This window comes from Camelus dromedarius, chromosome 23 (genome assembly GCF_036321535.1).
Source record: "Camelus dromedarius isolate mCamDro1 chromosome 23, mCamDro1.pat, whole genome shotgun sequence".
Lineage (NCBI taxonomy): Eukaryota > Metazoa > Chordata > Mammalia > Artiodactyla > Camelidae > Camelus > Camelus dromedarius.
This window is the reverse complement of record NC_087458.1, coordinates 16045421-16067545: the sequence shown is the minus strand read 5'-3', so window position 1 is coordinate 16067545 and position 22125 is coordinate 16045421. Positions and strand designations below refer to the sequence as shown.

At 38.7% G+C, this 22125-nt stretch overlaps 1 protein-coding gene across 2 annotated transcripts in view; it reads right to left on the bottom strand.

Annotated features, from left to right (window-relative positions):
- Window positions 1-8281: 8281 nt before the first annotated feature.
- TIPRL (TOR signaling pathway regulator) overlaps window positions 8282-22125 on the bottom strand; it is a 28415-nt gene continuing 14571 nt past the window's right edge. Inside the window, exons 5-7 of one of the 2 annotated variants that reach the window (XM_010984465.3) lie at window positions 13911-14006; window positions 11321-11383; window positions 8282-10423 (exon numbers count right to left, since the gene is read on the bottom strand). In XM_010984465.3, coding sequence (XP_010982767.1) covers window positions 10280-10423; window positions 11321-11383; window positions 13911-14006 — 303 coding nt within the window. In that variant the 3' untranslated portion in view covers window positions 8282-10279. The remainder of the gene's footprint in view (window positions 10424-11320; window positions 11384-13910; window positions 14007-22125) is intronic. The other variant, XM_031435827.2, reaches the window with a different exon arrangement.

Below are 22125 nucleotides of genomic sequence, written 5' to 3'. Positions count from 1 at the left end.
AATGGCCATCATTCAAAAGTCCACAAATGACAAATGCTGGAGAGGCTGTGGAGAAAAGGGAATGCTTCCACACTGCTGGTGGGAATGCAGGTTGGTGCAGCCACTGTGGAAAACGGTATGGAGATTCCTCAAAAGACTAGGAATAGACTTGCCCTATGACCCAGGAATCCTGCTCCTGGGCATATATCCAGAAGGAACCGTACTTCAAAATGACACCTGCACCCCAATGTTCATAGTAGCACTATTTACAATAGCCCAGACATGTAAACAGCCTAAATGTCCATTGACAGATGACTGGATAAAGAAGATGTGGTATATTTATACAATGGAATACTATTCAGCCATAAAAACTGACAACATAATGCCATTTGCAGCAACATGGATGCTCCTGGAGAATGTCATTATAAGTGAAGTAAGCCAGAAAGAGAAAGAAAAATACCATATGAGATCACTCATATGTGGAGTCTACAAAAAAAAAAAAAGAACATAAATACAAAACAGAAACAGACTCATAGACATAGAATACAAACTTGTGGTTGTCAAAGAGGGTGGGGGTGGGAAGGGATATACTGGGAGTTCAAAATTTGTAGATACTGACAGGCATATGTAGAATAGATAAACAAAATTATACAGTATAGCACAGGGCAATATATACAAGATCTTGTGGTAGCTCACAGTGAAAAAAATGTGACAATGAATATATGTACGCTCACGTATAACTGAAAAATTGTGCTCTACGCTGGAGTTTGACCCAACATTGTAAAATGACTATAACTCAATAATAAAAAAATGTAAAAAAAAACTGAGGGAATGAGAGAGGCCACAAGGTGCTGTGTTGCCAGTTTTTATGAGCTTGGTAGCTTCACATGCCAACAAATGGGAGGACCATTCCAACTACCCTGGGCAAGGGGCTGGGATTCCCAAGAATTGGGCCACATCTGCTCTTTGACCTTTTATGGTCAGTCTCGAAGCTGTCATGGCACCTGTGGGAATGTTATTCACCATGCTAATATATTACAATGAGCATATAATGAAGCTCAAGGTCTGCTAGAAGTCAAATCTCCCACCATCCTGAGACTCAATGTCTACTGGAGGTTGAATCTTCCACCATTTTGGTGTTAATTGTTGTGTCATTCCTTGAATGGCTGTGCCCTGCCCCCTTCCCTCCTGTCTCACTGGCACATCACGGGGAACCCGCTCAGCCTCCACCACCCACTATCGCGAGGACCCAGAGCCACAGACCCTCCTCCTTCCCACCCCCGCCCCTCCTCAGAGCCACCCACCTGCAGCCCCTTCTGCACCTAGGGCCATTCCCGTCTGGTTGCCTAGATGGCTGTGGCCCCCATCATGGTCAGGCAGCTTCTCCTTTTGAAATTTGACACAAAAGTCTGATTATTTGCCCAGGAGAGTAGGGGTAGACCTTGATCCTTTCCAGGGCTTCCCAGAGCTGCCCTTCCACACAAACCTCATTCTGGCTTCTCTCAGTGGTGACCCACTCTTCTGAAGGTGAGCAACGCTGCCCAAACACCTCCCCACCAGGACAAGAAGATCTCAGTGGCTCCTGCTGCACAATTGTCACTCTGCTACCTACCGATCAAGCCCTACCCTTTCATTGTTACTGCTCTCTCACCTGCTATTTGAACCTACCCTTAGCAACTAATTTATGTGAAGGAAGATTTCCTTCAAGTTTTCCTCTTCCCTCCATCCCCCCTGCTTCTCTCCCATCCAGTCCCAGGCACCTCACGTGTGGGAAACTGCTCTAGCTTCCTAAGTGGCCCCCTGTCTTTCCCTTTCTTCAGCCTCAAATCCCTCCTGCCACCGCAGGTTTAATCACGTTCATGTACCATTTTCATCAGGTCATGCCTTCTTCTCAAAGTCTGCACTTGCTTCCCCCTGTCTTCACCATCAAGTCAGAAGGCCTCATCTACCACTCAGGCCCTTTTAAATGGCCCCAAATTGACTTTCCAGCCTGGTCTCCAAACACAATGACGTAAGCATCATGCTCTGCACATAGTTGCTTAACCAATATGTACTGATTAACTTTAAACACCACACATTAAAATTAAAAATGCATTCTTCCTGCTACATAGTTATCAAGTGTAGGGTGTCAAGCATGGGCAGGCTCTGATAGTCTGAGAGAACATTATTATTTGTAAGTGATTTCTGCATTTGAGTATGGCTAAACCATCCCACTAGGAAACAGGAGTTCTTTCGGTGCTGCACAGACACTGTCTGTCTTTGAGTTGACTGGTTCAAGCTGGTCAGAGGCCATTGGGTGAAATAGGTCCCATCTCTGGGGTTTCCAGCCATCTCTGCTCAGAAGTCTGATTCTAGAACAATGTCAGTCATCATCAGAGCATGCTTTGTTGAGTACCACTCCTGCGCCAGTCAGCTCTCATGTATTACATTTAGTTTACTCCTCTCAACAACCCCAAAAGGTAGATAGTATTATCCACATCCAGCTTTCACAGAGGAGGAAACTGAGGCTTGGAAAGGTTAAATAATTTCCTCTGGGTTCCTGAGTTCCACATTAATGAGTCTAACTCCTAAGCCCCTCTTCTAACCAACCCCCCAGGCTGCTTCCCGGGGTAGGTAGAGTGAATTTATTGCAGTTTCCTTCAATCCACTGTTCCACCATGCTTTTTCAAGTCAGGCTTAATAAATGTCTTCAGAGGGCTCTTTCTGACTGGGCCACATCATCCCCTGAAGGGTCTTTGTAAACCTAAGTCTGACTGAGTCGTTGCCCTGCTTAAAATCTCCCACAGTGTTGGTCCTCAACACTGGAGTCTGTAAATGTTATCTTATATGCCCTAATAAAGAGGGAGGGGTAGGATTTCACAGGTGTGATTACTTTAAGAATCTTGAGCTAGAGAAGCCTGGTTTATCTAGCTGGGTCCTAACACAATCACATGTTTTCTTAGAAGAGGGAGGCAGGAGGAAATGTGACACAGAAGGAAGAGGAGAAAGCAGTGGGATCAGAGGCTGGAGTGATGCAGCCACAAGCCAAGGCTGAAGGCCACCAGAAGCCGGAAGAGGCAAAGAAGGGACTCTCCCCTGGAGCCTCATGAGGGCGCACAGCCCTGCCATCACCTTGATGGATGATTTTCTGGCCTCCAGAAGTGTGAGAGAATCAATTTCTGGTGTTTTGTTTGTTTGTTTGTTTGTTTGTTTAATATTTTAATATCATTTTATTAAGTCTTAAGTTTCCTTGTGTTTTCACATTTTTTTTTATATGGAGGTACAGGAGATCGAACCCAGGACCTTGTGCATGCTAAGCACAAGCTCTACCACTGAGCTAGTCCAGCATTCAAATCCACACAAGTATTTCTTGGCCAATGCCCTAAATACATCTTAAGCAGGAAAATCCACACACCTAAAGATGTTTCCTGGAGACAATACCAGCACAGATGCCCCGTAAGCACCACCTGACCTTGTAGTTGTAATGCAACTCAGTAAAGCCCCGAAGCAAGAAGAGGCCTCACATTCACATGAGCAGTGCATCCTCGGAACAACGAGGTGTGTGCTCCTGGGAAAGATTAGGGAAAGCATTTGATAATCTGTAAAGCTATGTGTTAAGCATGTAAGGAAAGAAACTAGATTATTTCTAGTTTCTGGAAACAGAAACATTATCTGGAACGTTGTTTTGATAGGTTTAATAATAATTCTTTACCAAATTACTGTGAGAAATGGCTGATAAAATGTGAGGCTTTAAATTGCCTCATTTACAATTACACAGATTGCTCCATCGGCCACCCCCTCTCCTGAATCACCAGTCTGATTCCTGGACTCTTCCCATGGATGTGATTGTCCCCGCAACACCACGGCTACCAGCCTATTCCTGTGAAAGCAGTTTTGTTGAAAGATCTCTCATCTCTGTGTCTAATTTTCACAGTCTGGTCTGGCTTCTGCCATCACCACTCTCCCAAAACTGTATCAAAATCAGCTCGACCTTCATGCTGCCAATGGAAACCACTGTCACCTTACTAGTTCCCTTGACAGCACTCAACACGGATGACAACTCCTTCCTTTAAATGTTCTGCTCTCCCCTTGGCTTCTGCTACTCTCCCCTGGTTTTGATCTACTCATTGGCTGTTCTTTCTCCTCTCTCTGTTGTCCAAATGTTGCTCAGGGATCCCCCTAATGCGTTCATTTCCTCAAAAAATTCTCAAAGTGAACTCCTTCATTGCTATGACTTTAAATGTTATCTATATTGATGATAACCCCCAATTTTTAGCTCAGACATCTTTTGAGCTACAGGTTGCATTACTCATTAAACTACACATTAAACATTTGGATGTCTAATAGGCATCAAACCTCATTCACCTCCCCCAAATTTCCCTCATATCCCTTTGTGTTCAATAATCTCCCCTCCTCTTGCAACCACTGATTTGATTCCTGCCTAATAGTTCTGCCTTTTCCAGAATGTCATTGTGATGGTGAATTCTATATATCCACTCATGTGGGCCAGAAAGATGCCCAGACATTTGTTCAAACAATATCCTGGGTGTGTCTGTGCAGATGTTTCTGGAAGAGATTAACATTTGAATGGGTAGACTGAGTAGAGCATTTTGTCCTCTCTAATATATTAGCAGGCTCATGCAATAAGTTGAAGATCCAAATAGAATAAAAAGGCTGAGTAAAAGAGGACTCCTCTTGCGTGATTACCTTGAGCTGGGACGAAAGGTCTTTCCCTGCCTTCGGACTTGAACTGAGACATGGGCTCTTCTTGGGTCTCAAGCCTGCTGGCTTTCAGCCTAGAATTTGTACCATTGGCTCTCCTGGGTGTCCCACTTGCTGACTACAAATCTTGGGAGTTTTCAGCCTCCATCACCTCCTGAATCAATTTCGTATAATGAACCCCATTTATGTAAGTATCTATCTCCTATTGGTTCTGTTTGTCTGAAGAGCCTTAATACAGCTGTAAGAATGAAATCATACAGTATGTATATTCTTTCGTGACTGGCTTCTTCCACTTAGTGTGATGGTTTTAAGAGTCCCCCATGGAGTTCTGTGCATTAGTAGTTAGTTCCATTTTATTGCTGAGTAGTAAGGATGTAACACAGGTTGTTTATCTGGACATTTGGATTGTTTCCAGTTTGTAGTAATTATGAATAAAGCTGTTATAAACATGTGCATATGCCTCTGTGTTGGCAGGTTTTATTTCTCTAGGAGTGCTGGGTTGAATAGTATGTGAAACTTTATAGTGAAATGCTTTAAGTGAAATTGTTGAACCATTTCACATTCTCCCAGGCAATGTGTGAGACTCCAGCTGTTTCACACCCTCACTGCCAATTGGCATTATCAGATTTTTAAATTTTAGCTGTAATAGGTCTGGTGATATTTCATTGAACTTTTAATTTGTATTTGCCTAATAACTGGTGATTTTGAGCATCATTCCATAAGCTTATTTACCATCCACAACTATTAAAATTAGGTTATTTATTTTTTTATCTTGTAATAACATTTAATGGAAAAAATATGAAAATGAATATATGTATGTATATGCATGACTGGGACATTGTGCTGTACACCAGAGATTGACACATTGCAGTTGACTGTACTTCAATTAAAAAAAAAAAAAGAAAATCAAACTCAGTTTTACCCATCCAGTGTCAAAAGATGAAACGGGTTATTTATTACTGAGCTAAGAATTCTTTATATATTCTGGGTACAAGTCCTTTATTAGATATGTGTCTTGCAAATATTTTCTCCCTGTGTCTGGCTTATCTATTGATATTCTTAACAATGTCTTTCAAAAAGTAGAAGGTTTTCATTTCAGTGAAGGCCATTTTATCCATTTTTTCTCTTTATGTTCAGTGCTTTTTGTGTTTTATTGAAATCTTCGCCAACCTAAAGCTGCTAAGATTTTTTTGTTCATTTATTTCTACAACTTAACAATTTTAGGTTTTACATTGAGGTCTATGATTTATTTTGAGTTAAGTTTTGTACATGGTATGAGGTCAGGTTCGAGGTTTTTTGTTTTGTTTTGTTTTGTTTTTGCATGTGGATGTCTAATTGTTCCAGTACCACCTGTTGAAAAGACTAACCTTTCTCCATTTAACTAAATTTGCATCTTTGTTCAAAATCAATCAACCATATGTGTGTAGACCTATATCTTGATTTACTATTCTGTTCCATTGATCTGTATGTCTAACCTAACATAATTGTCACAGTCTTGATGACTGTGGCTCTAGAGTAATATTTGAAATCAGGTCATTTGAGTCCTCCAGCTTTATTCTTTTGCAAAATTGTGTTAGCTATCCTAGATTCTTTGGACTTCCATATACAATTTAAAATCATCTTATCAATGTCTAATGAAAAAGCCTGCTAGGATTTTAAACTGGATCACATTAATTCTGTAGACCAACCTGGGGAGAATCGGCATATTAACATCTTACGTCTTTCACTCCGTGAACACAGCACTTGTCTCCTTTTACTTCTTTCTCTCATCAGAGGTTATTCGGGTATTTCCCAGATATTTTTCTGTTACTAATTTTTACTGGTTTAATTTTGTTACGAACATACTTCATATGATTTCCAGTGCTTTACATTTGTAGAGGTATGTCTTACGGCCTAGAATGTTCTCTACCACGGTGAATGTTCTAGATGCACTTGAAAACAACGTGCATTCTACTGTTGTGTGAATTTCACGCCCATCCCCCCGTGGTAGCGGACTTCTCTGTTATCCATGTAGCACCCTGGGCCCAGGTTTTCCTGTTCGTCCTCCAAGGTCAGAGGTTATTTGCTTGTACTCCTCCAGCCATAATGGTCGTCTGTGGCCTGAAGACAGAGAATTTCCTACTCTTCCTCCCAAAAGCAGATAGGTTTTGCCTTTATTCCTTCCCCAGAAGTAACGGATTTTTTGCTGGGGCTCTGGGGGTGACATGATTTGTTGCTCCTCCCCCAGCAGCCTCAGTCTTTTACATCCTTCCAAAGAAGGGTCAGGAGGAAGTGGGCCGGGATTCATACGTAACCCTCCGCAGCAGCCAGTTACCTCCTGCACGTCCTTACCACCCACAGGGACCTCCCGGTTCCCTGCCCTGCCCCAGGGTTTCTCGTGAGCAGGTGCATGTCCTTGGGAAAGAACCCGTGAGTGTATGAAGTCCCCTTATTTGAGACTCTGCGCTATTCCAAACTGACACATTAGCCCATACCGAGCCTCTTGGACCTTGTTCAAATTTGTTGCCTTTTTTACCTGCTTGTACAGTGGCGACCTCTTTCTCTCATGCTCTTAGAGGAAAAAATTTGCCTGTTCCGCCCCTCGCTGGAGGCCTTATTGCTCTTTAGGATTCAGTTTACTTTGTTTTGCAGCCTCAGTTGTCTGATACGCCAAGATAAACTGTAATTGTGTCGGTTACTTAGCTTTTTCTTCTGGTTAAGTTAGGAGTGACATTCTCTTGAGGTTTTCTACATTCTCTTCTGGGCAGAACCCTAATTACCTCTACTAAAGGTGATTTTGTTATTCTCTTAGTTCAGAATTTTTTCTCATTGCAGTTACTAAAATTCGCCATTATTTTTACTCTGTCTCCTCCACTAGACTTTAACTCCATGAAGACTCCATATACTGGAGTCATTCCTCAGTATCCACAGAGGACTGATTCTATCTGCCTCCCCACACCAAAACTGGAGGATGCTCAGGTCCCTTATGTAAAATGGCATATTGGCACATAACCTACATACATCCTCCCATGTACTTTAAATTATCTCTAGATTACTTATGCTTAATACAATGTAAAGGACATGTAGATAGTTGTAAATACAATATAAACGCTATGTAAATAGTTGCCAGGTACACAGCAAATTCAAGTTTTGCTTTTTGGAGTTTTTTTTTTCTTCAGTATTTTTGATCCATGGTTGGTTGAATCTGCAGGTGCGGAACCCCGCAGATATGGAGGGCCAGTTGAGTATCTCTTCATTATTGTAATCCCTTGTACCTAGCACCATATTGGCCATATAGTACTTAAAACTAATAAAATGATATATACCACAAGCATGTATATTTTCAAAAACAGAAAGCATTAAGCCATCATACAGAAAACAATGGCTGATTAAAACATCCATTGAAGTACGAGGGGACAGAAGAAGAGGAAGAACAAGAGCCCAGTAGCTAAACTGGAGGATTATATTCTGAGCTACCTGTTAGATTTTCATTTATAATCTGTCCAGAGACTCTGGCTATAATGTTGACGAAGTTCAAAACAAACAAGAAAGGTATAACAAATCATTTTTAAATTAAGCTTTAAGAAAAACTAAAATAATTGAAATAGCAAAACACAAAGCAGTAATTACTTATTGTTTATTCTCTTACAAAAAGACACTTGGAACAAATAAATATAAAATGGTGTATGCCTTATTTAGCAATGAACAAATACAAGTTTTCTTGGTATTCTCCATGTGAATAAACTAATGAAGTTTTCAGAAGCACACTCATCCTATCCACCTCCCTCTCTCAATAAAAAGGCCAATTCTTTTAATTCCCTACAATTTTTAACAATGGATTCTCAAGATAAGTAATCTAAGACTGACTTGGGGACTAAGACATCTGAATCAAGTTAAAAATATATATAGAATACGATGTTGCCCAGAAACCTCAACTAATTCAACTAATGAATATTCTTACAAGTTTTCTGCTTATAATTTGTATGACTAAAGAATCTGTTCTGTCAAATCTGCACGGCAAATAAACAGAAAGTGGAGTACAATATATACACTCTTCTGTCCTAAGAGAAAACATTAAATACAGGTATATTTAATATACAGTGAACATGCCATGTATTTTCTTAAAGCCAATAAAATCCTGATTTCCTATACCTTGCAGGTGATGCAGCAGAAGGCAAACAAATACCAAAATCATCTGTGACAAAATTTAGCTAATAAAGTTAGTCAAAAAAACAATACACACAACAGACCAGAGTCTAAGCAATGATGCATGTCCAATTGTGTTTGTTTCACAAAAATTCATCTTCAGGCTAATGCCTGAAGACCTTTGCTAATACTCACAATTAAATAGTCTTCTTTAATGACTTATGCATCAAGTGGAAATATATACAATAGTTATTTCAAACCAGAAAAAAAGGGGGCGATTTTTTCCCCTGCCCTGAAAATAAAAGTTCAAAAAAATCCATTTAAGGTAATTTCTTACTTGGTGCTTTGTAATCACTTTCTACTTTATGGAGACCATTTAGAAAAGCAGAAAAGAATATAAAATGTTTAAAGGGTCACCATCAAAATAACCAAATGGATTTTAAATTTACTTTTGTGTACTTTTTGTACTACCTAGGTCTTGTACTAATTAAATACATTTTACTAGATCCCCCTGTAATGTTAAAAACATGAATCTTAAGAAAAACTGGTCTTTATATTTTAAAATAAGCTGCTCCTCCTCCACAGCTACCCTTCAGATATTTTAGGCAAAAAAATTAATCTAGTTGCTTTATTTGATTTAATTTTTGCTTAAAGCAATCCATATTAACTCCTCAAACTTTTTAGGACCAATACCAAATTCAATATTCAATGGATTTATTCACTCTGAGGGTGCATGGAAGATGTAAGTAAAAAACGTTAGTACAAATAGAACCACACATAAAAAAAAGCACCTAAAGATGGAGGAGAGGCAGATCTGACATCCTACCTGTCAGTGGCAAACCATGTTCCATGTATTTCCATGGACATAACACCTTACGTTCTCCAAAAGCCTAGGTTATTTGGTTCTATGTCTGAAACTTTCCTTAAACTGCAAATTGGGGGGGGGGGGTGTTAAAAAATTTTTTTTTTCTGGGTACAGATCCTTGGGATAAACTTCCTAGGAGGCAAGTCATGACTCTCCCAAAGTGTGAATAAACATGAAAAAGCCCAAGGTAAAGGGCCAATACATCAACGTGCACGATTAGGAATCCTATGAAACTCACAAGGTGTTACATCTCAGTGATTTACATTAACCTCCTCACGGTAGAAGATAGTGTTTCATGATAGATGCAGATTACGTCCACTGCTCCTGAGACATACATACATCACCCCCTACTGGTGAGACCTCACATTGTGACAATTTAGAAATCTGAATTTAACTCCAGAAAGTATCAATCTGGAATATGAATTTGAAGACAGAGAGTACAAACAGCAGTTAAGTGGAACCTGCCTGCAATAATCTTTTTTTTTTCCCTTAAGGCTAGACAATCTGCACATAGACAAGGCAATTAATTCTCATAATAAAAACACCCCCCTCCAAACAGTTCCAAGGTCTCCAGTAAGATTCCACGGTGAGTATATGTTGTAACACATGCTATTCCACAGGTGTACATTCTTTTGAGTCTGCAGGATTAGGATCAATTCTTTCTGGAAATATTAGCTTCTCACAAACTGCTTCCTTTATCGGTAAATACTGTGATATTTCATTAGGTTCCGTGAAGAGGGAAGGTGAAACATGCTAGGAAATACATAAGTCATATTAGCATATATTAAGTCACTGCACTGATATATTTTGAAAATGCTTTGGTTCAAGCATTCCTAAAGCATACCAATTTTAAAATGAGGTGCAATACATGTCTATAAGGAGCATCATTAGGTGTTCCTAATAATAACAGGTATCTCTTGTTACTGAATCATTCAGCTTTGTTACTAGATAATTTCCTCAAAGAGCATACGGATTTGTCATTTATAATGCTCTCATATGATGCTCCTAAGAATTTAGTACATCTTAATCCAATCCCCTTTCCCTATTATTTTGGTACCTGGAAAACACTAGCCTGCAGTTAGACACCAGTATATGGTCTACAACAGACTACATAACTTTTCTAACCCATGTAGATTCTTCATATAGACAGAAATAAGCACTAAGGGTAAATAAAAAAACATCAAATTTGCAGGAAGGTATCACTTTTCAAGCAACCCATCAGAGAATCCTCCAGACTTGTAGAAGCCTTTGACAATTCCCAGGGGAGCATAAAAAAAAAAAAAAAAAGGAAAAGGAGACTGGGTAGAAAGAAATGATAGGCTGACAGGATGATAAGTGGAAAGAACATTCAATTAAGTTCCACCACCAACCAGCTATGTGACTTGGGGTAAGTCACACCTCTGGGTCTCAGTTTTTCCAGAATAAAATGTGGAATTTGGACTGGATGTCGGCTAAGGTACCTAACAGCTCTAGCTAAAACTGAGATAAGTTCCAGAAAAGATAAGCTCCAGTATGATTTATCCTATAGAGCCCTATTAGAAGAATGAATGGATTTAGGATGCAGATTTGGAAGATGAGTGGGGCATGAGGGGATACCATACTTAAAACATTAAAATTTAATTTCTAAAAACTGATATTTAAATACTGTACCATTAAATTAGCAATTTTGCTCTCCCGTGATGTATATTCTCGTAACATGTAGGTCTTGTCGGCCTATGTTTAAAAACAAAAAAAGATTGCAAAAAATGTATTTATATTGATTAACAAAATCCCTTCTATTAAACAGAACTGCCTACATTTTAGAACAGGTTGTGAAAGTAGCATTAAGTCTGACAACAATATCTAATTCTACAGTGAGATAACTAATTCTCATCAAGAATTCTGAATTATTAATTCCAATCTCTATAAATCACATTCCTATCAGAAATATATATGTAAACAGACTTAGTAATTATCATGTAAGAGAAACACAAGCAAAGGTTTTACTTTGAAAGGAAACATGTATGTTTGTAAATGAGATATGCAAGAGATTCTAACATTACTTCAAGTTTGGAACGACATTTTTTCCTTAAGCTATATTATAACTGTGGCTACTCTTACGTTCCAAAAAAGAAAAAGTTTAAACAAATTTTATTCTTTCCCATTTCTATAAAATTCTTCTTGAATTACTTATTTATAATCACTTTTCTTGTATTTCAATTTCCCCATTTAAGGCTTTTTAAAGTGAGGTTTTAGAAAGTAATTTATTAACAATTGATTTTTTTGGTAAAATATTTAATAAAAGAAAAATCACAAGATTATGTTCCCTTAAAGTTTCAATTGTTTATATCAACAAAACCAGATTAATGCTCAGTGTTAAAAAAAATCAAATAATATAAAAGTACAGAGTATAAATCAGCAGTCACAGCTTCTACAGATAACACTATCCTTAGCATTTAGAAATCTCTACAAAAATCTTATATAGATTCACATTTGCATTTTAAAATTCAACACTGAGATACACATCTTTCCAAATCAGTTAAATAAAACTCTCTGCCATTAATTTTAATAGTTGTACATTTTTCCTACAATATGGATTGTAAAAAATTAATAAACAGAAACCTCAATTAAATAGAGTTGGGAAACCAGAATAAGGAACTCTTACACGCTGCAACCAGAGCAGGGCCCAACAGGAAGAAGAAAGACTCCTCTTATTTCCTGGCAAGGACTCAGCCAATGAAAAGCCATGGACTGTTTGTTTACTAGAGCCCTCCTACCTTCCTTTTCTTTTCCATAAAAGCACTCTCCTTCACTTGCTGTGTGGGGACTTGCCCATGGCTCACCATGGTTACAGACCCCAAATCGCAATTTTCTGATCTCAAATAAATCCATCTTTGCCAGAGAAATATCTGGCAATCTATTTGTTTTAGGTCAACAGAATATAAATGGCCATTTAATCAATGTCCATTCAACTGCCATTAAAGCTCCTTCCTTCTTTCTCTCTTTTAGCTATTATAAACAATAGCATTGCCATCAATGCTCATATACACTCTATACAGCTGCCTGATTAATATTTGTGGATTATTGTATATAAGAGTCTTTTTAGGATAAATCCAAAAAAAATCAATATTGTTGAGTTAAAATACAAGCATTTCTAAAAATTTATATTTCATTTTTCTCTGCAGGAAAAAAATGCAGCCTATTCTCAGCACTTTCAAAAGGAAAAAGGTCCATCACAGTGACCATGTTATTTCAAGAAAAAAGCAAAAACCAGAAACAATCCCATCATACTCGGTTCAAACCCCAGTTCTGCCACCTATTAGCTGCATAACTTGGGCAAGTTACTTAATCACTCTCACTCTTTGCCTTTGTTGCCTCAGCTATAAAACAGAAATAATAGCATTTACTTCATAGGGTTGTTAGGAGAGTTGACTATTACTACGACTACCATGACTGATACTGGTGGTCCCTTCTCTCTTTCATCATCTTCTATGATTACAACTCTGATGCTGAAAATTCATTCACAAAGGATAGGCTGAGGGGAAGGGTATAGCTCCGTGGTAGAGCACATGCCTGGCATGCACGAGGTCCTGGGTTCAATCCCCAGCACGACCATTAAAAAATAAATAAGTAAATAAACCTAGTTTTTCCCCTCAAAAAAAGGGGGAAGAAAGCTATTAAAAAAAAAAAAAAGAGGATAGGCTGCTGTAAAGCTACTAGATGAATTTTCAGGACTCAGTTTAAATCGCCCCCCCCAAACTTTCACTTTTTTTTTTTTTTTAAAAAAACCTTACATGTTAACAGTTCTTTGAAATGGAGCACAGAGCTTTCAAACATTAAAACAACTATCAAAATAATTGTATAATACAAATTTCTGGAGGCCATGTGATTGGTATTCCTAACAGCAGGACGTTACGTAAACAATACATACGACAAACAAAGCCAAGAGTTAAGGGACAGTTTTCTTAAACAGACGAAGAACACACAAGATTTTTAAAAAAGTATCAGACCCTCCCTTTCCCGCCTCTACTAGGAAGCGTCCCTTAGAAAACATTTTCAGGTACCAGAACTTCTAGAAAAGAAGATGTAATGTTTTGATAACTATGCAGTCAACAGTGAATGTGAAACACCCAATCTTAAAGGTTAGAAGGTCTGCCGTATAATATAAAGCATTATTGAACTTCAAATTCTCAGATTGATGATGTAACAACATAAACAACCCTAGTATCAATTGGTATAGCCATTAAATGAGAACAGATACCTCATGGTAAAGTCTTGTGTCATTCATTCTAATAAGCACCCCATCAATTCTCAAGAAAAACCGCAACAGCAAGAAAAAGCTAGAAGGCATTACTCTCTGAAAAAAAAAAAAAAAGTACATCAATGTTTTAATGAAAATTAAACCTTTTATTACTTTCCTAAAAAGAAAACAAATGTTTTACAGCATTGGAGGAAGGCTAAATCAGCACTATAAAAATCTCTGACCTAGCTCCAACTAAGGCACAAAACCTTGCTCATACTATATAACATACTGATTTCTGTTTCCTGCAATAGAAAAATATTTTTTCTAGGTCAAAAGATGATGAGGTTAAAAAGACTTAAAATGTGTCTAAGTCATGTGAAAATTATAATGTTCACTGTAAAAAAAAAAAAAACAGTACTTACAGTAAATGTCAATACCAGTAATATCAGAATGAAAGAACAACCTAGTTCTTTGTTGCTACTCACCTTTTAATTCACTTTACACAAAGACAAGAGGCTTTAAGGGTATGCTTTAATTCAGCGCAACCAACTAAGTATTACTTCATACTACCAACGTCTGCTTTATGAGATCATTATCACATGTTCTTAACGTCTTTCATCTGTGTCAGGTCTACGTGATTCTACTTTCCAAGTATTACCATTGCAGAAAGTCAGTTAGTGGAGAGTGGGTCCTGGCGGCCAGGAGGAAGGGGTTAGATGGGGTGTTTAGGTCTATAAAAAGAATATACCTCATGGGAGTGATGTCAGAAACATGGTGGAGTAAAAAGCTCACTTTGTCTCTCCCCTTCCATCTACAACCAGGAAAACATCTGCAACTCAACTCATCTGCCCAATAGGACACTGGAGAAATCCACACATCTGTACATCTAAAGGTGGGTGGACTGGAACACACAGAGGAGGCAGACCCAAGAGAAGGCGGGCCCAAGGGAACAGTGGAGTCAGTGCCTGCAATCCCAGCCCTATGACCATGGCAGCTGAGCCCACAACTTCAGAAAACCCAGCAGCAGCAGGGGAAGCAGCACACGCCAGACTTTGGTCTCCTGACTGTGGCTCTCGGCCACACGTACCTGGGCGGCAGTGGCAACAGACCCTGTCCCTCCAGCTGCTGAGGCACCCACAGCCCTGCCCGCTCCATCCGCAGTGGCAGAGCCCAAGACCCTTACAATACCCAAGATGCTGTCAGCGCCTGCAAAACCCTGTCCTCCTTCCCAATTGTCCCCCTCCTCCCACAGCAGAGCCAATGTCTCAGGCGATCCCAGACCCAAGGGAAGAGCCCACCAGCCCCATGACACAGCAGCTCCAGCAGAAGCAAAGCAGCAACCACCCCAGTGGCACAGAAGTGACAATGAAGGCATAGAGCCATATCTTTAGCAGAGACAGTGGAGGCTGGAAAGCGTCAACTCTCAAATATAACCAGAGGCAGCTCAGGTAAGAGAAACCAAAAATTTGTGTTATGGCGCCACCTACCGCTGAAAACAAAAGAAAGCACTCTGACTTCTGTCTTTTTAAATGCACCAGCAGAGGAACAATTCATAAAGCATCATAAAGAACCACGGTAATATTTATGATACCACAAAAAGAAAACGGCAAGTCTCCAGAAACCAAACTAAAAGTCACAGAATATTAGAATCTAACTGATAGAGAATTCAAAAGAGCTGTCATGTACAAACTCAACAAGATACAAGAAAAATCAGAAAGGCAGTTTGATAAGCTCAGGAATAAAATTAATGAATAGAAGAAATACTTTACTGAAGAGATTGAAACTTTAAAGAACCAAACAGAAATTCTGGAGCTGAAGAACTGATAAAACATGAGATGAAGAATGCATCAGAAGACACTGGAAATAGAGCCAACCATATGGGAGAGAACTAGCAAGCTCAAAGGCAGAAATCGAAAAATGATACAAGTACAAGAGGAAAGAGAAACAAGATATAAAAAAAGTCCATGAAGCTAAAAGAATGCCTAGTCACCTCCATGCAAAGATCTTCTCCAAGACACAACATTAAAATAGCTGAAAGTCAATGACAAAGATTTTTAAAGACAACCATGGGGAAAAGGCTAGTAACTACAAAGGAACCTCCATTAGGCTATCAGCAGATTTCTCAGCAGAAGGTGCAACACACAATACAATGAGAAATCACCTCATACCTGTCAGAATATAGGTATTATCAAAAAGATAAGAAATAACAAGTGTTGGCAAAGATGTGGGGGAAAAGGAACCCTCATATATTCGTTGATGGGGATGTAAATTGGTATAGTCACTATGCAAGACAGTATGAAGATTTCTTTAATGGCTGTCCATTTCTTTAACTGGCTATCCCACTTCTGGCTATTTATTCAAAAACTATGAAAACACTAATCTGAAAAGATATTTGCACCCAACGTGTTCATCACAGCATTATTTACAATAGCCAAGATATAGGAACAACCTAAGTGTCTATCAACGGATGAATGGATAAAGACGATGTGGTATACAGACACAATGGAAAACTACTCAGCCATAAAAAAGATCGAAGCTTGCCATTTGTAACAACACGGATGGACCTTGAGGGCATTATGCTAAGTAAAATAAGTCAGAGGAAGACAAATACCGCATGATTTCACTCATATATGGAATATTAAAAACTAACAACAAGGTTCAATAAGCACTCAATGAAAGAAGTAGCTAAGTCTGCTGAAGAAAGTCAGAGAAGGCAATGCTTGAGCTGACCATGGAAAGAAGAGGTGGGGTGGGAAGAATTCCAGAAAGAGGAAACAGCATGTATTTTTAAAAAAGAAAAAAAAAAGGTACTGAGACATGAAACAGTAAGATATACTCAGGGAACTGCCTATTGTTCCAGATAAGCACACTGCAACATTAATGAAGAAAGAAGAAAAAACAAGATAACCCAGTAACATAAGTAGCTTTACTGCCCGGAGGGTCACCAGCCACAGGCCAAGCTCTCCGGCCCTAGGACCTTTCAACACCCTGCTCCTTGACTGGAGCTGTTCTGCTGGCTGACACTTGTCCTTCAGAGCTCAGCATAAATGTCACTTCCACAGTGAGGCCTTTCCTACTGGTCCATAATCATAGTGATTTCTCCTGTTATTTCCTCCCATGGAACTCCAACAGGTGTGCAACTATATTCATTTATGTGTTTACTTCCTTAAAGCCTATTTCCCCTCCATCACTCTGTGATGGTGGAAATATGTGCTTTGCTCATCACTGTGTCCCTACTGCCTAGAAGAGCCCACAGCAGGTGCTCATTAGTTACTGGATGAATGAAATAGAGGCTAGAAGCTCTCTGTTGGAGAAAAGGCTCTGAGTTAAACTATTCTGATGGGATTTTGAGCAAAAGACTTCAAAGCAAGACTTACAATAATGAAGAGCTGGGGAAGAATCTGACTTCCGATAACTTGATTTTGATATCACAACAAACTGACCGGGAAGCACATCAATACCTGACAGAGTGCTGTTTGTAATGATGAGAAAGACTTACTTGCAACATTTCTTGAAATTTCAAAATTAGTTATTAACAGTCATACTGGGAACATGAAGGACATCAAAGTATCATTTCAGCATGGCTCATGGGGAGACTAAGAATAAGGGACCCAAGTTCTAGTCCCAACTCTACAATTCAACTGTGTATTTTAAGGCAATAGTTCTCTCCAAGGGCACATTTGAAAATTTGTGAGGGTATTTTCCATTGTCACAATGATGAGCTGCCAATATTAACATTTAGCAGTTAAAGACCAGAGGCATTAGATGTTCTGTAATGCCCAGAACAACCCTATAAAACAAAGTTCAATCCTGCATCTCACAAAATTTCCAAATATCTCACCTCACATTCAGGTGGGATAAAAAAATGATTTCTAATTATCTGACCTTAGAACCTAGTCCATTTTACATTACAAATACAAATTTCACTCAATTTCCAGGAAGACAATTACCCTTTAGATCAAGGGCAGATTATACTTAGTTTTATTGTTCACCATTTTGAAAAATTCCATCACTGACGGCAGTCCCATTGTGTATCTGAGTCACCGACTGACACCTGGCATCTCTGTCAGCCTACACTTGTACCTGTCACATTCACAGTGATTTGATTCGCAAATGTAAGTACCTGACTACTTATGCAGTCATATTCTGCATTTACATATTGATATACCAATCATTTTATTCTAAATTAATTTTTAAATGTCCCTTTTATTTTATATTTAGGACAATATGTAGATTTATTAGAAAGAAGGTGGCTTATATTATCTATGAATTTCTTTCAGGATAGTAAAAGGGAGGGGTTGTTTAAAGTATTTGGTTAAAAAAAAAATGAAGCAATGGGCCTGATAAGGTTGAGAACCACCAACTTAGAGCAAGTTATCTAACTATCCAAAGTCTCTTCTTTCATCTACAAAAACAGGGGATGTAAAGAAACAATCTCTTGGGCCCTGTGTCTGCAAAATATGACAATCCTATGGGACTACATGTCCAACAAAAGCTCCCTCTGCACAGGTATTGTAGAATTCTTTACACGTAGAGATGAAAGATATGGCCCTGCCCAGTATACGTGGACTCTAAGCAATACATGGGAGCAGAAGGTGGACAACATTCACTACTGACTCTACTTAGGATGGAATTAACTACTAGCTGCAACAGAACATCACAGCACTGCAAGTATTTGGTAGATTGGAAATTAATTTTCCTTGAAAGTTAAAAACTAATATTAACGCAAAACTAGCTTCCCTTTAGATTTCTGTTAGAGCACAGTCCTACAAGCTGTAAGTCCTAAAAAGGACAGAAGGTTAAGACACAAAATCCTAACCTAAAAACAAACATTGCTGAGAGGAGCTAATTTAGAAACACAAAAGAAAAATTAATTTCTGAAACACAAAAGAAAAATTAAATATCTTCTAATTAGACATAGGCAATGCCAATCACACAAAGGGAAATTATGAATATTTTTTAATAAAAGGTATCTAGGTTTAGAATGAAAAATTAAAGGTGGAAAAAGCACTTCAAAACTTGAAAAAGTTAAATAAATTAAGAGCAACCTAAATGGCTCCATCCTACCATATCAATAATCTAAAGTATATTACTTTGTTTATATAAGCATCTTCCACATTTCAATAGCGTTTCTTTTCAGAGTGTTTCATAGTTATTATGGAAACTGAAAAAGCAAACATTCATAAGCAATTAGTTTTGCAATTCTAAAACAAGAAGTTTTTTAGCAATTTTCGGGCCAAGGATTAGATACCAAATAAAAGCATATTCCATACTCCTAATCAAACTGTCAGCAATAATAAAAAGAAATAAGATAGCTCTTAAAAATACATACTTTTTTAAAGAAGGTCCTTGGAAAGCTTGCTAAACTAAAAATAATGGTTTACATTTTATTTGAAAGCAACTGGGGAAAATGTAGACTTTAATTCAGGAAAAGCTCTATGGAAAAGGCCAATTAAACAACCTCCTTAAGTGAGTTTTAAATGGAAAGTACTTAGCAACAACTTTGGAAATGACCTTGATACTTCATTCTCTGGTAGTAGCCAGTAGTAGGACAGCCTGAAGCAATTAGCAACATTCACAAATGACCAGCTTAGAAAATACATCAATGTCACTGTGTTCTATCATCAGGCTGGAAAATTTACACACCTAAAACTCAGATCAAGGACCACCTCCTCTAAAAAGCCTTTTCCGACCTATTCCCTCCACTTCCACATCTGTCTGTCCATCTTCCTAGTCAACAAATACACAGCAAATGTACAATATATTGTCCTGTAGTGTTAAAGACAACTAAATCTCTAATGCATCTGAGTCACTCTGATAAAATTCCAGGTTTGGGAATCACCAGCATAAAGGCAGACTTACCTACATCCTGTTCCCCTTTCCTCCTGTCACCATAGAAGCGGCATCTCTTTCTCCTGTCTAGGCTAATCCTTCTACTCATTATCTATCTAGATCCTAGAAGATTCCTATGAACAAGAGCAGAAAGACAAACTGATCCACTGGATGACTGATCTTGGGCAAGTGACTTACGATCTCTGAGAATAAGGATATGAAAATATTCACTGCATAGAATTTTTGTGAGGATTAAGTGAGATAATACAGATAATTATCTAGCATGGTGTCTGTGAGATAACAGAAAATTTTATACTAGTCTCTCTGCCCCTTGTTCCTGACACAGGACGTCTGAAACCCTTATAAATTCCTAAGTGGTAAGAGCACTAGGAGCATCTTTTGTTCTAATGAGGCCACTCTGGGTGGGCTCCTGGATGGCTCCCAAAAAGACTAAGCCATGATTATACGCTTGGAATTTCTAGTCCCACTCCAATTCTCCAGAGAAAGGAGAAGGGCTGGAAATGGAGTTAATTATTGATCATGTCTATGTAAGGAAGCCTCTATAACATCCCAACAGCATGGGATTCGGAGAGTCTCCAGGCTGGTGTACACACCCACATACTGGAAGGATAATGCACCCCAACTCCATGGGGACAGAAGCTCCTGGGCTTAGGACCCTCCCAGACTTCACCCTATATCTCTCTCCATCTGTATCCTTTATTATATCCTTTAATAAACTGGAAAACATAAGTGTTTCCCTGAGTTCTACAACCTTTTCTAGCACATAATCAAATCTAAGGAGGAACCTCCAATTTGCAGCCGAGTCAGACAGAGATTCTGGGGAATCTGGGGACCTACTGTGTGTGATTGCCATCTGAAGTGGGGAGGGCAGTCTCAGGGGACTGAACCCTTCATCTGTGGGATCCGACGCTACTTCCAGGTATATAATATCAGAACTGGGTTAAACTGTGGGACATTTAGCTGCTATCGCAGAATTGCTTGTGTGGGGAAAACATCATACACATCCGGTATCAGAAGTGTTGTGTGATAGTAGTGTGAAAGCAAAGGAGAAACACAGAAGACTGGAGTTTTTCCAATCAGTCTCACATACAGCAAAGGCTCAAAGTCTTCCTCTTTCTCCCGTACTCACCTGCAGAAACTTCACTCCATCCATTTTCACCCCTTTCTCTGTAAGTGACTCCTTGTGAGTACGTAAACATGCTAAAGTCTTCCCCATATTTAAAAAAACAAAACACACACACACACCTCTGTCAACCCCATGTTCTCAGTCACATCTGTTTCTTCTCCTATACCAGGAAGCTTTAGGAAAGTTTGGTTGATGTCTACACTTTCCGTCTCCACCTCCACATCTTACATTTACACCCTATGCAGGTAACTTACACTGTGCCAAGGTAAATAATATCCTAGTTGCTAAAACCAACAAACAATTTTCTTACTCTCATGGACATCGCCCCATTCTAAGCTTATAAGATCTCTTTTCAGCATGATACTGACCTTCATGCCATCCTTCTTGGAAAGTCCTACTCCCTTTGCTTCCCAGGCATCACATTTCTGGTTTCTCACCTACATCCATTTTTACCAGGCTAGTCTTTGCTTCTATAGAAGAGAACTTCATTTGTCCACACCCCATTGCCTCTAAACCAGAAATTATGGCATTTATTTTATTTACAGCAACATCTGTTACAGTCTTAGAAAGAAATCAACCTGGAAATTCACTATTCTAATGAAATGCTTCCAGGCATTCTTAAAATGGAATCCTATCACAAAACTTTTAAAAAGTTACACTAGGTAAGAAGGAAGAACATTTTTAAATGATGTTACCCTTCAGTTTAAGACTCACTGTTTATTCTGGTACACACACAATACATTTATGCGCATACCCTCTCCAACTTCCTCAACCACAAAAACATGTGTTCCCACATACCTACCCACTTGTATACATCACAGAATATCCCCCCACTTGGATACAAATGCACCCCCAGATATGCAAACTCATAATGAACAGTCAGCACAGTCAGTTCCATAGGTAGGTAGACAAGCAGAAAGGTACATGACTGGATGAGCTGGAGGATGAACAAATCTAAGTCACAAAAGATAAATTTGGGGAAAGTTATAGGTGAACAAGGGAATAAGTTAAGCATCTAATGCTAGAATAGTGACATATATCAGATGGTGCAAAGAAACCTTTGTTGCTAGTGTCACAACTTAGAGAAACTAACTTCTGGGGCCTCATCTGTAAAACAGAGGCTAGAATAAATGATTCGGTAAAAATTCATTACAATTCCAAAATTCTATGATTCTACAAAAAAAACTGGCTTTAAAACAAATTTATTGCTGATTTTGACTTACAGTTTTCATTGTTTATTATTATTTAAATCAC